The sequence below is a fragment of the Nycticebus coucang genome, chromosome 22, assembly GCF_027406575.1.
Source record: "Nycticebus coucang isolate mNycCou1 chromosome 22, mNycCou1.pri, whole genome shotgun sequence".
In the NCBI taxonomy this organism is placed as follows: Eukaryota; Metazoa; Chordata; class Mammalia; order Primates; family Lorisidae; genus Nycticebus; species Nycticebus coucang.
The window spans coordinates 26,271,962-26,285,672 of NC_069801.1; the positions used below are offsets into that span (position 1 = coordinate 26,271,962).

The window sequence follows — 13,711 nt, forward strand, 5'->3', positions numbered from 1 at the left end:
GGGGCAGAGTGTGGAGAGTAGAGTAGAGAGTGAGAAAGACAGCAGGCAGGAGATGGGGGCAGCTGGTGTGATGGTCCTGGGGGTTGGATCTGCGCATGTCATCACTTAGTCACCTGCCTGCCTGGTGATCACCTACAAGTCAATGATTCAAAGGTTTCCAAACCAGGAACACATCTGCCCCTTCACAGGAATTTATGGGGACAACGCCTTTGACCGGAGGAGCCACCCAAGGGACTGAGACTTGGGCCCCAGAGCAATCAGGCAGAGAGACGGTTGAGTTTCCTTTCCTTTCCTACCCAGAGACGCTGCCCTCTGTCTGGCCCTAGGCCTCCCCTTTGTGAATTTGTGTCTCTGTGGTTGTCTGTGGGCTGAGGCAGCAGAAAGAGCCTTTAGGAGTGACCCAGAGCTAAATCCAAATCCTGGTTCTATTACTAACTAGCTGTATGACCTTGGTCCAATTTCTTATCCTTTCTGAGTCAGTTTTCTGGAAAATGTTCACATTTGCAGTATCTTTTTTTCCTTCTTTTTTTTCTGAAATACAGTCTCATTCTGTTGCTCTAGGCTAGAGTGTCATTGTATCAGCCTAGCTCACAGCAACCTCAAACTCTTGGGTTCAAGCAGTCCTCCTGTCTCAGCCTCCCAAGTAGCTGGGACTATAGGCACCTGCCACAAAGTCCAGCTAATTTTTCTATTTTCAGTAGAGTCAGGATCTCACTCTTGCTTAGGCTGGTCTCAAACTCCTGAGCTCAGGCAATCCATCCACTTTGGCCTCCCAGAGTGTAATAGGATTATAGATGTGAGCTCACCCTAGCCTCATTTGCAATATCTTTATATTCTTTTTTTTTTTTTTTTTTTTTGTAGAGACAGAGTCTCACTGTACCGCCCTCGGTAGAGTGCCGTGGCGTCACATGGCTCACAGCAACCTCTAACTCTTGGGCTTACGTGATTCTCTTGCCTCAGCCTCCCTAGCAGCTGGGACTACAGGCGCCCGCCACAACGCCCGGCTATTTTTTTTTTTGTTGCAGTTTGGCCAGGGCTGGGTTTGAACCCGCCACCCTCGGATATGGGGCTGGCACCCTACTCACTGAGCCACAGGCGCTGCTCTGTTGAAAGGATTTTTAAAAGATCCCCCACATTGGCTCAGTGCCTGTAGCTCAGTGGCTAGGTCGCCAGCCACATACACCGGACCTGGCAGGTTTGAACCCAGCCCGGGGCCTGCCAAACAACAACAACTACAACCAAAGAATAGCCAGGCATTGTGGCAGTGCCTGAAGTCCCAGCTAATTGGGAAGCTGAGGCAAGAGAATCACTTCAGCCCAAGAGCTTGAGGTTGCTGTGAGCTATGATGCCACAGCACTCTACTGAGGGCAACATAGTGAGACTTTGTCTCAAACAAACAAAAAAGAACCCACGGAAGGGTGGCGCCTGTGGCTCAAAGAGTAGGGCACCAGCCCCATATACTAGGGGTGGCGGGTTGAAGCCCAGCCCTGGCCAAAACCTGCAAAAAAAAAAAAAAAAGTAAAAAATCCCACAGATAGGGCGGCGCCTGTGGCTCAGTCGGTAGGGCGCCGGCCCAATATACCAAGGGTGGCGGGTTCAAACCCGGCCCCGGCCAAACTGCAACCAAAAAATAGCCAGGCGTTGTGGCAGGCGCCTGTAGTCCCAGCTACAGGCAAGAGGCAAGAGAATCGCTTAAGCCCAGGAGTTGGAGGTTGCTGTGAGCTGTGTGAGGCCACGGCACTCTACCGAGGGCCATAAAGTGAGACTCTGTCTCTACAAAAAACAAAAAGAAATCCCAAAGATAAAACTCCTTCCATGCTGCCTGTTATCGAATGGTTCTCACCAAATATTAGTTCTCTTTTCTTCTCTTTTCCTTGACTGAATACGTGTTTCTACTTCTTCCCTTTATATCTCTGTGTAACAGGCCTGTGTATATCTCTGCCCATAGTTTATGGGCTGCTGAGTGTCTGTGTGTATTCTGATTTCATATGGGTCTATGCCTCTGGGAATGTGCGCATTTGTGTTTGTATGTGTGTCCGTGCAGCAGCGTGTCTCTGTAGAAGTGGGTACATATTTGGGTGTGTTAGCATTGTGTGTATAAGCGGGAGTGCATCTGTGTGTAGGAGCTTGTGTTTGTGTCTGTTTATGTGTGTTTAGGTGTCCGGCTCCCTTAGCATACCTGAGTGTTTACTGGTATCTAAACGTAGCAGAGTGTATCCATGCATCTGGATGTGCCAATGTGAATTGGCACACATATGGGTGTGTCAACCTGTGTGTCTCAGTGTGTTTGTGTTTGCCCCTGTGTAGATGGGGAATGACAGCATGCATCTCTGAGAATCTACATCCAGTTGTTCCCCTCCCTACATGGGCAGGGAATCTCTGCCCACACATCTCAATCCTTCCCCTACCTTCCAGAAGACCCTAAGTGGGGGTGTTTTCCTCTTAGCCCTGCCCTTGGGCACAGGGCCAGGCTTGCTGCCCAGAACTGGTGGAGTGGGTGTCTACAAACACCTAGAGAGGGGCCCCAGCCAGCAGCTTCCTACCTACACGAAGCTTTACCAGCCTCTCTCATTGGAGAGCAGTGAGACACCCTCTGAATCTCAGGGTCAGGAAATCCCTGCTCTCTCAACCTAGGTCAGTGTCCATCTGGCTGAGCTTTTTGTGTTTGTCAGATGTAGTCAGACAGTTGGGGAAACAAAGCATGTCTCCATGGCAACCCCCCTCTGCCTTCGAACTTGGGCTGTTCAGTGGTTTTGCCGGGCCCTCTTTGGGCCCAGAACTGGAATGGGGGTGGGTGGTAAGGATGAGTTAATAAGTCTTCTGTGAATGTGCACTACACCCTCCCACCCCAATATACTCAAATACCTCCACACACACTCCTTTCCTAAGTAAAACTGGATGTTTAGAGTGAGGGAACTGGTATCCAGAGAGGGTAAGTGTCTTGCTCAAGAACACCCAGCAAGTTAATGGCAGGACTGAGATGAGAACCAGGTTAGTTACAAGGCTCCTTTTGCGTCATGTGATTTTCTATGTTTCAAATAATCATTTACACTGTATATTTACCTACAAAAACATTTTTTTTTAGGCTGGGCACAGTGGCTCACACCTGTAATCCTAGCACTTTGGGAGGCCCAGGCAGGTGGATTGCCCTGAGCTCACAGGTTTGAGACCAGCCTAAGCAACACAGAGACCTCCTCTCTAAAAATAGGTGGGCATCCTGGCAGGTGCCTGTAGTCCCAGCAATTTGGGAGGCTGAGGCAAGAGAATCACTTGAACCCAAGAGTTTCAGGTTGCTGTGCGCTGTGACATCACAGCACTCTACAGATGGCAACATAGTGAGACTCTGTCTCAAATAAATAAATAAAAAGAAAAAAAGGTAATTTTTGGGTGGTGCCTGTGGCTCAAATGAGTAGGGCGCTGGCCCCATATGCTGGAGGTGGTGGTTTCAAACCCAGCCAAAAAAAAACCCCGCAAAATATATATATATATTAAAAAAAAAAAAAAGGTTTTTTTTGAGACAGAGTCTCACTTTGTCACCCTCTGTAGGTAGAGTACCATGGTGTCACAGCGCACAGCAACCTAGAACTCTTGGCTTAAGTGATTCTCTTGTCTCAGCTTCCCAAGTAGCTGGGACTACAGGTCCCTGCCACAATGCCTGGCTATATTTTTGTTGCAGTTTGGCCAGGGCTGGGTTTGAACCTGCTGCCCTCGGTATATGGGGTCGGCGCCCTACTCCTCTGAGCTACAGATGCCGCCTGCCTGGCTATTTTTCTGTTACAGTTGTTTTAGCTGTCCTGGGCCGGGTTCAAACCCGCCACCCTTGGTGTATGTGGGTGGCGCCATAACCACTGTGTTATGGACACCTAGCCATACCTTTTTCTTTTTAGAGACAAGGTCTCACTCTGTTGCCTAGGGCGTTGTTCTGGGATGGATCACTGGAGCCTCCAACTCCCGGGCTCAAGTGATCCTTCCACCCCAGCCTCCTGAGTAGCTGGGACTACAGGCACAAGTGGAGGAGTCTCTCAGTATTGCCTAGACTGGTCTCAAACTCCTGGCCTCGAGCACTTCTCCTGCCTCAGCCTCCCAAAGTGCTGGGATCACAGGTGTGAGCCTACTTACCTGGCCTACATTTTTTAAAGTAATAAAAAATATGTAAGCACTCTGGGAGGCCGAGGTGAGTTGACTGCTTGAGCTCAGGAGTTTGAGACCAGCCTGAACAAGAGTGAGAACCCGTCTCTACTAAAAATAGAAAAAACTGTATGGGGGGGGCGGCGCCTGTGGCTCAGTGGGTAGGGCGCCGGCCCCACATTCCGAGGGTGGTGGGTTCAAACCCAGCCCCGGCCAAACTGCAACAAAAAAATAGCCGGGCGTTGTGGCGGGCGCCTGTAATCCCAGCTACTTGGGAGGCTGAGGCAAGAGAATCACCTAAGCCTAGGAGTTGGAGGTTGCTGTGAGCTGTGTGACGCCACGGCACTCTACCAAGGGTGATAAAGTGAGACTCTGTCTCTACAAAAAAAAAAAAAAAAAAAAAAAGAAAAAACTGTATGGGCACTGTGGCTCACACCTGTATTCCCAGCTACTTGGGAGGCTGAGGCAAAAGAGTTGCTGGAGCCCAAGAGTTTGAGGTTGCTGTGAACTATGATGATGCCATGGCACTCTACCCAGGGCAACTGAGTGAGCCTCTGTCTCAGAAAAAAAAAATATATATATATACATATATATACACATGTACATTTGAGTTCTGTGCTAACTTTCGTTTTTTTTTTTTTTTTTTTCTTTGGTTTTTGGCCGGGGCTAGGTTTGAACCCACCACCTCCAGCATATGGGAGCAGCGCCCTACTCCTTGAGCCACAGGAGCTGCCCCTGTGCTAACTTTCTTTTTTTTTTTTTTTTTGGTTTTTGGCCGGGGCTGGGTTTGAACCCGCCCTCCGGCATATGGGACCGGCACCCTACTCCTTGAGCCACAGGTGCCGCCCCCCTGTGCTAACTTTCAAAGGCCATTAAGCTGAGCTGACTGGATAACTTGTTTTCTGTGAAGACCTCAGAATAAAGCTTCTCCTGACACTTCTACCAAGTTGTTAAAATTCTAACCATTTGCCCCTGCTTATTTATGAAACTCAGTATTTTTTACTTACCCACTAACTAAAACAGACTGCCACAGGAATAAACTGAATGCTGGCACTCAGATAAAACCATAACCATCCCCTGTAACTAAGTGTTTTCAAAGTTTTTTTTTTTTTAATTTTAATTTTTATTTTTTGTAGAGACAGAGTTTCACTCTATGGCCCTAGGTAGAGTGCCATGACATCACACAGCTCACAGCAACCTCCAACTCCTGGGCTTAAGCGACTCTCCTGCCTCAGCCTCCCAAGCAGCTGGGACTACAGGTGCCTGCCACAACGCCTGGCCATTTTTTTGTTGCAGTTCGGCTGGGTTTGAACCTGCCACCCTCGGTACATGGGGCCGGCGCCCTACCGACTGAGCCACAGGCGCCGCCCTGTTTTCAAAGTTTTAGTCCATCAAAATGTCATCACTGTTCCCGTAGATTTACTGTATAGTAAGTAAAGGCTATAAGTTTTGATTTATAAAATAAACTTACAAAATACTGCTTTTATGTATTTTATCAGAATTTAGAATACATTTTGGTTGAGGGAGAAAAAAGTTCTACTACTAAAAGAAAGTTTGAAAACCAAATTTTTTTTTTTTGTGAGACAGAGTCACCTGGTGGAGAGTGCAGTGGTGTCATCATAGCTCACCTCAATCTCAAACTCCTGGTCTCCAGGATTCTCCTGCCTCAGCCTCCCAGAGTGCTAGGATTGCAAGCCTGAGCCACTGTGCTTGGTGAAAACCACTTTTCTAACACTGTGTGTACAGCAAAGAGAGTGACAATCTGATCATTGAATATATGTGGTCAATCTCTGGAAGCTAGAACACAGAGCTGGTGCCCAGGAGATATTTGTCGAAAGAATGAAGGGAAACAACCTGTTGCACACTAGAGACTGGATAGTGCATGCAAGCACCTCTCTGCTCCCTCCTTTTCCTCTTCCCCTCAGTCCTACAGCTTCCCAGGAGTTGGCACCAATTCAGAGCTAGGGGCCCATAAGACTTTGAGATCCGGCCGCACACCATTAACACCTTGGGCGAGTTATTTCTGCTCTCAACCCAGTGGGGGGAAAATGGGTAAAATTAGGCTTGGGGCTCAATTCTAAGAGAAGCTGGGAGGATCAAAGAAGACCTCAGCAGGGAAGTTGTTTGAAATGTTAACAGGGCTGAGGTTGATGCCAGGAGCCTGGGATTAGGGGACACAGGAATGCTGGCTGGGATCTGCACCCTCCCCCACCAAACCTGAGGGCCTTTCGCTTTGCACGATGGCTTTGCCCTCTGCTCTAATTCTGGCCTCTCCAATTGGTCTAAGAATTAAGGGAAGCCATAGGTACTCCTACCCCGAGGCTCTCTATCTCTTCCTGGTCTTCCCTATAAAAACAAGGAGGCTCAGCCACACCTTGGCCAGGCTGCCCTGTCTGCAGTGAGCAGTCTGTGCTGGAATGGGAGAGGCCAGGCCGAGCAGGGGACAAAGCCAGCTTCTGAGGAAGCAGGTCTCCTAAGTGGGAGGGGGGATTTCGGAGGGTGTAACCTCTGAGGTGGTCCTAGGCTTTCCAAAACAGATTGGCAAAGCTGGAGGGCCCTGGGGCTGCTGCCTCAAGCCTGGTTAATGCTAGTTTCTCCCTGCGGACAGACTGGCAGTTTCCTGCCTGGTCAGGTGACAGCCTGGCTCCAGGTTGGACTTTGGGCCCTGTCAATAGGGACTGTTGCCTGCAAGGCCAGGAAGAAATGTAGCTGAGCTGAACAATCATTAATCTAGGGGCAGGTTCCAGCTGCAGCTGAGACACAGGCTGGCCCTTCCCAGGCTAGCTAGGCCTCCAAAGCATTAGGTCAGAGGACAGGAGGGAAAGCTGGGGCTGTTGATCTGATGGTGGTCAGGCTGGTGCTGGGAATGTCTGAGTGCTAGAGTTAGAAGCAGAGAAGGGACTACAAACTTGACTTTGCCTCATTCCCCTCCTTCCTCTCCCTATCTCTAAATCAGAGGATCCAATCTATGGTTGACTCTCAGAGGAGAGTCTAGTTTGAGGGAGGCCTTCCCTGAGCAATTATGAGCCATTGGCAGGGCCAGTTTCTTCACAGGCATGCAAACAGTGGCCCTGTGCTCAGAAATTTCGGCCTTGTACTTGATTGAAGAATGCTTTGCTGTTGCCTCTTGAAATTCTTTTTTTTTTTTTTTTTTTCAGTTTTTGGCCAGGGCCAGGTCTGAACCCGCCACCTCCGGTATATGGGGCCGGCGCCCTACTCCTTTGAGCCACAGGCACCACCCCTGCCTGGCTATTTTTTTGTTGCAGTTTGGCAGGGGTCGGGTTTGAACCCGCCACCCTCAGTATATGGGGCTGGCGCCCTGCCCACTGAGCCACAAGGTGCTGCCCAAAATTCTTAATAATTTTTGAACAAAGGGTCCTGCATTTTCATTTTGTTTATTATTTATTATTATTATTTGGAGACAGTGTCTCAGTCACCCTCAGTAGAGTGCTGTGGCATCACAGCTCACAGCAACCTCCAGCTCCTGGGCTTAGGCGATCCTCCTGCCTCGCCTCCCGAGTAGATGGGACTACAGGCACCCGCCACAACGCCCAGCTATTTTTTTGCAGTTTGGCTGGGGCAGGGTTTGAACCTGCCACCCTTGGTATATGGGGTCGGCACCCTACTCACTGAGCCACAAGCGCTGCCCTGCATTTTCATTTTGTAATGGGCCCTGCAAATTATTTAGCTGGGTCCTGGCCATTGGAAAGGAGATGCTAAAAGGGTTGATGGGGGGGGGGGTAAGATTAACAAACATTCCTCTTCTGACCACCCTTTCCAAAAGTCAAAGTATGTTTGCCTTCCTCCCCTCTCCAGGCATCTAGACTTATCCATCAGGTCAAGGCCCAGGGTATCACTCTGTTTGCAAGTCTCAGCCCCACCTGTAACACCTTTCCTTCAATGCTTAACAACTAACAGAGGCAGAGGTGGGTCCTTCCCTCTAAACATCCTGCAATGTGATAGTGAGTGCTGTCTATAGTGTCAGGGCTGGCTGGGCTGGGTGTCTCAGAAAAATGGGCCTTGCCCTCATGCAGACCATGGCCAGAAGAAAGTTGTGACCAGGGTTAGGTTGGGTGACAAACTAAAACTGGTGGGATCGCTTCTCCGCCTTTTGGCTAAGATCAAGTGTAAAACTGGTGGGATAATCACAAGACCCTTCTGGGGATGGAAGGAGAGGGTCCAACAGTGCCCCCTCGGGCAATTTATAGCTCCTGGGGCCTTGCACAAGGGAAGACTCAGATGCTTCTCTTGCTTTGTCTACTGCTGACCACCTCTGTGCTCTTGGGCAATCTCTGTCTCTTCCTGGCCTCAATTTCTCTTCTGTACTAGGATTAACACTTCCTGCTCTGCTTCTGTCTCAGCTTGTCTTGAGATCAGGTGATATCAAAGGGTTTGGTCAGCCAAAATAAAGAGCCAGAGGGTTGGAGGAAATGAGTACGGCATTTTCAGGATTCTTTTGGCATCCTAGCTCACAACAAACTCAAACTCTTAGGCTCAAGCGATCCTCTTTCCTCTTTTTTTTTAATTATTATTTTTATTTTTAGTAAAGACGGGGTCTCACTCTTGCTCAGTCTGGTCTTGAACTCCTGAGCTCAAGCAATCCACCCTTCTTGGCCTCCCAGAGTGCTAAGATTATACCCGTGAGCCACCGGCCCCACTTATTTTCAGGATTCTTAAAGGCTTTCTTTCCTACCAATTTCCCTAGTCACACTTCTCACCTGCCCAGAGATCTTCCTTCATCAGGATCCAGAGGCATCAGTGGGAAATCCTGACCCAGGCAGGGGTCCCCTGGGTCCTCAAAGCCTAGCCTAGAGGTAAACTGGGGAAGGAGTATCCTCACTAAACGGCCCCAGCAGTACACAGACAATTCTAAGACCCTGGGGGAGGAGGGTTTGGTAAGAAGCCAGGGGGCGACTCTCAGTCCCAGAAGTGCTGGAAATGCCCGCTGCAAGTCACAGGTCCTATCTGAGGCCTCTATTCCAGAAGTAAGCCCCCCAGTGCTGTACGGGTCCTGGAAGGAATTCTCCTAATTCTTATTCCAGAATCCCCCATCTCTTCCCAAACTCAGAGTACCAAGCTCTCCTGGGGTTCCACCCGAGCATTTCGCTTCCCCTTCTATGAGTCCTTCCCCTTCTCAACCCCACCTCCGTACCACCCTCTTCCGAACCCCACTCGTGGTGCTCCCTCGCGCCCCGGCAGCCGCGTGACCCCGCCCTGGGCTCCAGGGACCACCTTCTGCCCGGACCGGACCTCGCCCTCGCCGGACCTCGCCCTCCCCGGACCCCGGGAGGCGGGGAGGAGCAGCAGGCAGCCCCGCTCCCGCCCCGCGGCCGCTCCCGCCCCGGCTCCTTCCCTCCGGGCCGGCCTACGCGCCCCGCCCGCCAGCCCCTCCCGCGCCGCTCCCGCCGCGCTCGCTCGGCCTCCGCCGCCCAAACTTTTCTCCGGGCGCGTCTCCCGGCTGCGGCCGCCCCCGGCATGGGCGCCACGCTGCAGGGGACCTGACCCCGCGCCAGGTCCTCCCGCCGCGCCATGGCGGGCCGCGCACCCCCAGCCGCACCTGCGGCCGAGGAGCCGGGGGGTCCGGGCAGCCCCCCGCGCAAGAAGAAGTCCCGCTCCGGCCTCCGCCGCGCCTTCAGCTGGCTGCGGGTCAAGCGCCGCAAGAAGAAGGCGGCGGGGGCCGAGGGCGCCGAATCGGCCGCCCCCCGGGCCAAGAAGGCGGACGACAAGGCCAAGAGGGCCAAGGGCAAAGGCCGAGGTAAGACGGCCGAGCACCTGGACTGAGCGCCGGGCGGCGTGGAGGGTGCGGCCGGGGCGGCTACGCTGGGGGTCCGTGGCATGTTGGAGATGGGTGACTCCCTAGCTGTTGGTGCTGGGGCAGCGAAGAGCCCCGGACTCAGGCCGAGCACCTCCCGCCTCCCATCATGTGCTGCTCCCTTGCACTTTTCAGACTCAGCTCTGCCTCACTCTGAGGGGAGGGACCCCCGGCTGGGGCAGGGATCCGCTGGCTTAGGCAGGAAGTGCTGGCAGTCTGGCTTTCGGGGCGGTGAGACAATTCCCCCTCCCCCAAGCTCACCCTGGTTCTGCCCTCTGCTGAGTCAGGGGGTGAGAGACTTGACTCTGGCCTAGGGCCAATGGGAGAGGCAGGTGGCTTTGGGTGTGTCTGTGGGGGTCCCTCTGGGTTTGGAAGGTCAGCTGTACTGGAAAGGAGTTCTGGATCTGAGTTCCCATCCTCGTAAAGGACCCAGTATGGAGCATAGCGTGCTTTAGGTTCTTAACTGTGTTAGCTTTTCCCACCTGGCTCGGCTCAGGGCTCACCTGGGCCAAACCACAAACATCCACCTCCTGGGGTGGTGAGCTCACCGTGGTATACCAACAGCCGCTTAGCATCACTCCTTCCCCCAGCCCTGGCAGAGACATGCCAGTGTCAGGAGTGTGCTTGCAGATTGGGGAAACTGAGGCCCAAGTTAAATGGAGAGGCTGTACCTGGGCTGTCGTGGGTATTTAAAATGCAACAGCTAATTCCCAGTCTTTCCGAGTTTGAGTTCCTGGGCTCCCCTTCTGGCCTCATAGATGGGCAGCTTGGAAAGGAGGGGATGCTGACCTGGCCTATTCCTGCTAGGGTCATTTTACTTTTGGCCACTTGCTTGGGTCTTCCCTCATCTTCCCATTTCTGTCTTCCTTTTGGTGTGGAGAGTGTGAATCTCTGTAAGAGGGTGGGGCTCAGAAGTCTACCTTTCTTTACTGCTGCTGCATTGCTGAAGGTGAGGAAATGGCGGGTTGTGTGTGTGGGCCCATCCCATTCCGCCTGTATTTACCCTCCCTGTGTCCTTTAACCACCTCCTCTGGAGGAGAATTAGAAGGAGCACTTTAGGGGTCAGGAAGAGGGTAGAAGGCCTCTTGTGTGATTGCATCCGGCTTGATCTTCCTTTTGGATAAAGGCCCTACTCCACTGCGGCCTAACCACAAGTGGAAGTCAGGGGCTGGAGTTGGGATGGCTGGGCCAAACCCTGAGGGAACGTTTAGGTGAGGGGTGTTTCCAAGGGCTTTGCAGTCCTAGCAGGACATGGAGTTTGTCCCAGGGCTGCACCCCTGGGATTCCATCTTAAGTCATCCCCATCTCACTTACTGGCATGGGTCAGAATTGCAGCGGGATGGATTGTGGTCAGACTGTCAGGACTGGCAGGCAGAGGCTAGTGGACTAGGAATGTACCCCAGGGCAGATCAATATGGAGGCAGGGGCTGGAAAAGCTGAGCCCATAGGTCCTTGCTACAGCAGTTCAAGTTTGGAGCCATGGGGTCATTGGCCAGGCATTTCCCTGCCTTGTGTTTGGTATTGGGTGGCACTGGGCTTTCAGAACAGCAGGTTGGCCTGATGTGAGCCCATGTGCATGGGCAGCACCTGCCTGCCCTTGACTATTGTTTCCCTAGGTCTGGGGGTTGCCCCAAGTACTCCTGGAGGAAGTTCTGCTCCCTTTTGCTCCAGTCCCCTATTATTGCAATTGTTTCCTTGTCACCTGCCTGGCCCAACTTCTTTTCTGTTTATTAAGAGAAATAAATCTGATCCTTCTAATCTCCACTGGCACTGTTGGCCAGGAAGGGGAAGCCTAAAGAGGGCTTAACTCTTTCAGGGAGAATGTTCATAATGGAGATGGGGATGGTGGGGGGAAGGCTACCCAGAAAATTCCTGGGAGGTCTGGGGCCTTTATCTCCTCTGCTCTGTTCTGATCTCTGAACCAAAGACCTAGAGATGCAGCCTTGACTGCTCTAATCTTTTTTTTTTTTTTTTTTGAGACAGTCTCATTTTGTTGCCTTCAGTAGAGTACTGTAGCGTCACAGTTCACAGCAACCTCCAGCTCTTGGGATTAGACAAGTCTCTTGCCTCAGCCTCCCGAGTAGCTAGGACTACAGATGTTCACCACAACGCCTGGCTATTTTTTTTGTTGCAGTTTGGCCAGGGCTGGGTTTGAACCTGCCACCCTCCGTATATGGGGCTGGCTCCCTACTCACTGAGCCAAAGGGGGACGCCGCGCAGATATGACAATTTATATTTTTATATTTTTAATTTTTTGTAGAGATGGGGGTCTTGCTATGTTGCCCAGGCTGATCTTGAATTCCTGGACTTAAGTGATCCTCCCACCTTGTGGCCTCTCAAAGTGCTGGGATTATAGGTTGAGCCACCACGCCTGGCTGAATATGAAAATTAAAGAGAAGTCACCATAGAAATAAAAGGGGTTGCTATTATTATGTTTATAAGTTTAGACACCTGAGCTCTAAGGACCCAATCTGTAAGGCTGATGAGAACAACTCTGCTGCCCTCCATTGTATGTGAGGCTGGCAGGTTATTTATCTCCTCTAAGCCTTAATTTCCTTATCTGTAACATAGGGGTAATCAATCTTGGCTTTTAGGGGTATTGCAAAGATTAAACTAGATAGCAGACATGTAAGGCTTTGAGAATTTGGGGAACATGATGCAGAAAGTGGCAGGTTTGTGCTGTTGTGATGCTGAGGTCTTGGGCATTGGATAAATTCATCCTGATTCATGTTTGGAAAACAATGCATTTGGTTATACCTCAGATGCCTGTCATGGTGATGATTACTGAGTGGGATTCACAGAAGGTAGAGTCTCACCTTTGTCTAACTGGAAGACTCAGACATAAGAAAAAGTTAAAAAAACAAAACCAGGGATCCATATTCTTCTGAAATGTCACCTGGACTCCAGACAAGTATATGGGAAGGAAGTGTTTCTTTTTTCTTTTCTTTTTTTTTTTTTGTAGAGACAAGAGTCTCACTTTATACCCCTTGGTAGAGTGCTGTGGCATCACACAGTTTTTTTGCAGTTTTTGGCTGGGGCTGGGCTTGAACCCGCCACCTCTGGCATATGGGGCCGGCACCCTACTCCTTTGTGCCACAGGCACCGCCCTAGAGTTTCATTTTATTGACCTCGGTAGGGTGCTGTGGTATCACAGCTCACAGCAACCTCCAACTCCTGGGCTTAGGCGATTCTCTTGCCTCAGCCTCCCGAGTAGCTGAGGTGTCTGCCACAACGCCCAGCTATTTTTTTGTTGCAGTTTGGCCAGGGCTGGGTTTGAACTCACCACCCTTGGTATATGGGGCCGGTGCCCTACCCACTGAGCCACAGGTACCACCCCGGGAAAGAAGTGTTTCTAGGACAGTTGTCAGGACTAGAGCCCAGCAGATAATCAGGGGAGGCTTTCTGGAGAAGGCGGGCAGATTGGAAGGAGAGCAGGGTCCTGGCTGATCTGAAGAAGAGAAGTAACAGGAAGTCTGCTATGTGCCAGACCCTGGCCAAGCTTTTTTTTTTTTTTTTTTTGAGACAGAATCTCACCATGTCGCCTTTCAATAGAGTGCTATGGTATCATACTCACAGCAACCTCAAACTCTTGAGCTTAAGCGATTCTCTTGCCTCAGCCTCCCAAGTATCTGGGACTGCAGGCACCCACCACAATGCCTGGCTATTTTTTGTTGCAGTTGTCGTTGTTCAGCTGGCCTGGGCTGGGTTTGAACCCACCAGCCTATGTATATGTGGCTGGCCTATAACCACTGAGCTAGGGCGCCAAGCCCT

The 13,711-nt window shown here is 51.2% G+C and overlaps 1 protein-coding gene across 1 annotated transcript in view; it reads left to right on the forward strand.

Annotated features, from left to right (window-relative positions):
• The first annotated feature begins 9,493 nt into the window (after positions 1–9,493).
• KIAA1522 (KIAA1522 ortholog) overlaps positions 9,494–13,711 on the forward strand; it is a 35,717-nt gene continuing 31,499 nt past the window's right edge. Inside the window, exon 1 of the mRNA XM_053577123.1 lies at positions 9,494–9,883. Within this exon, the coding sequence (XP_053433098.1) occupies positions 9,658–9,883 (226 nt within the window). The 5' untranslated portion in view covers positions 9,494–9,657. The remainder of the gene's footprint in view (positions 9,884–13,711) is intronic.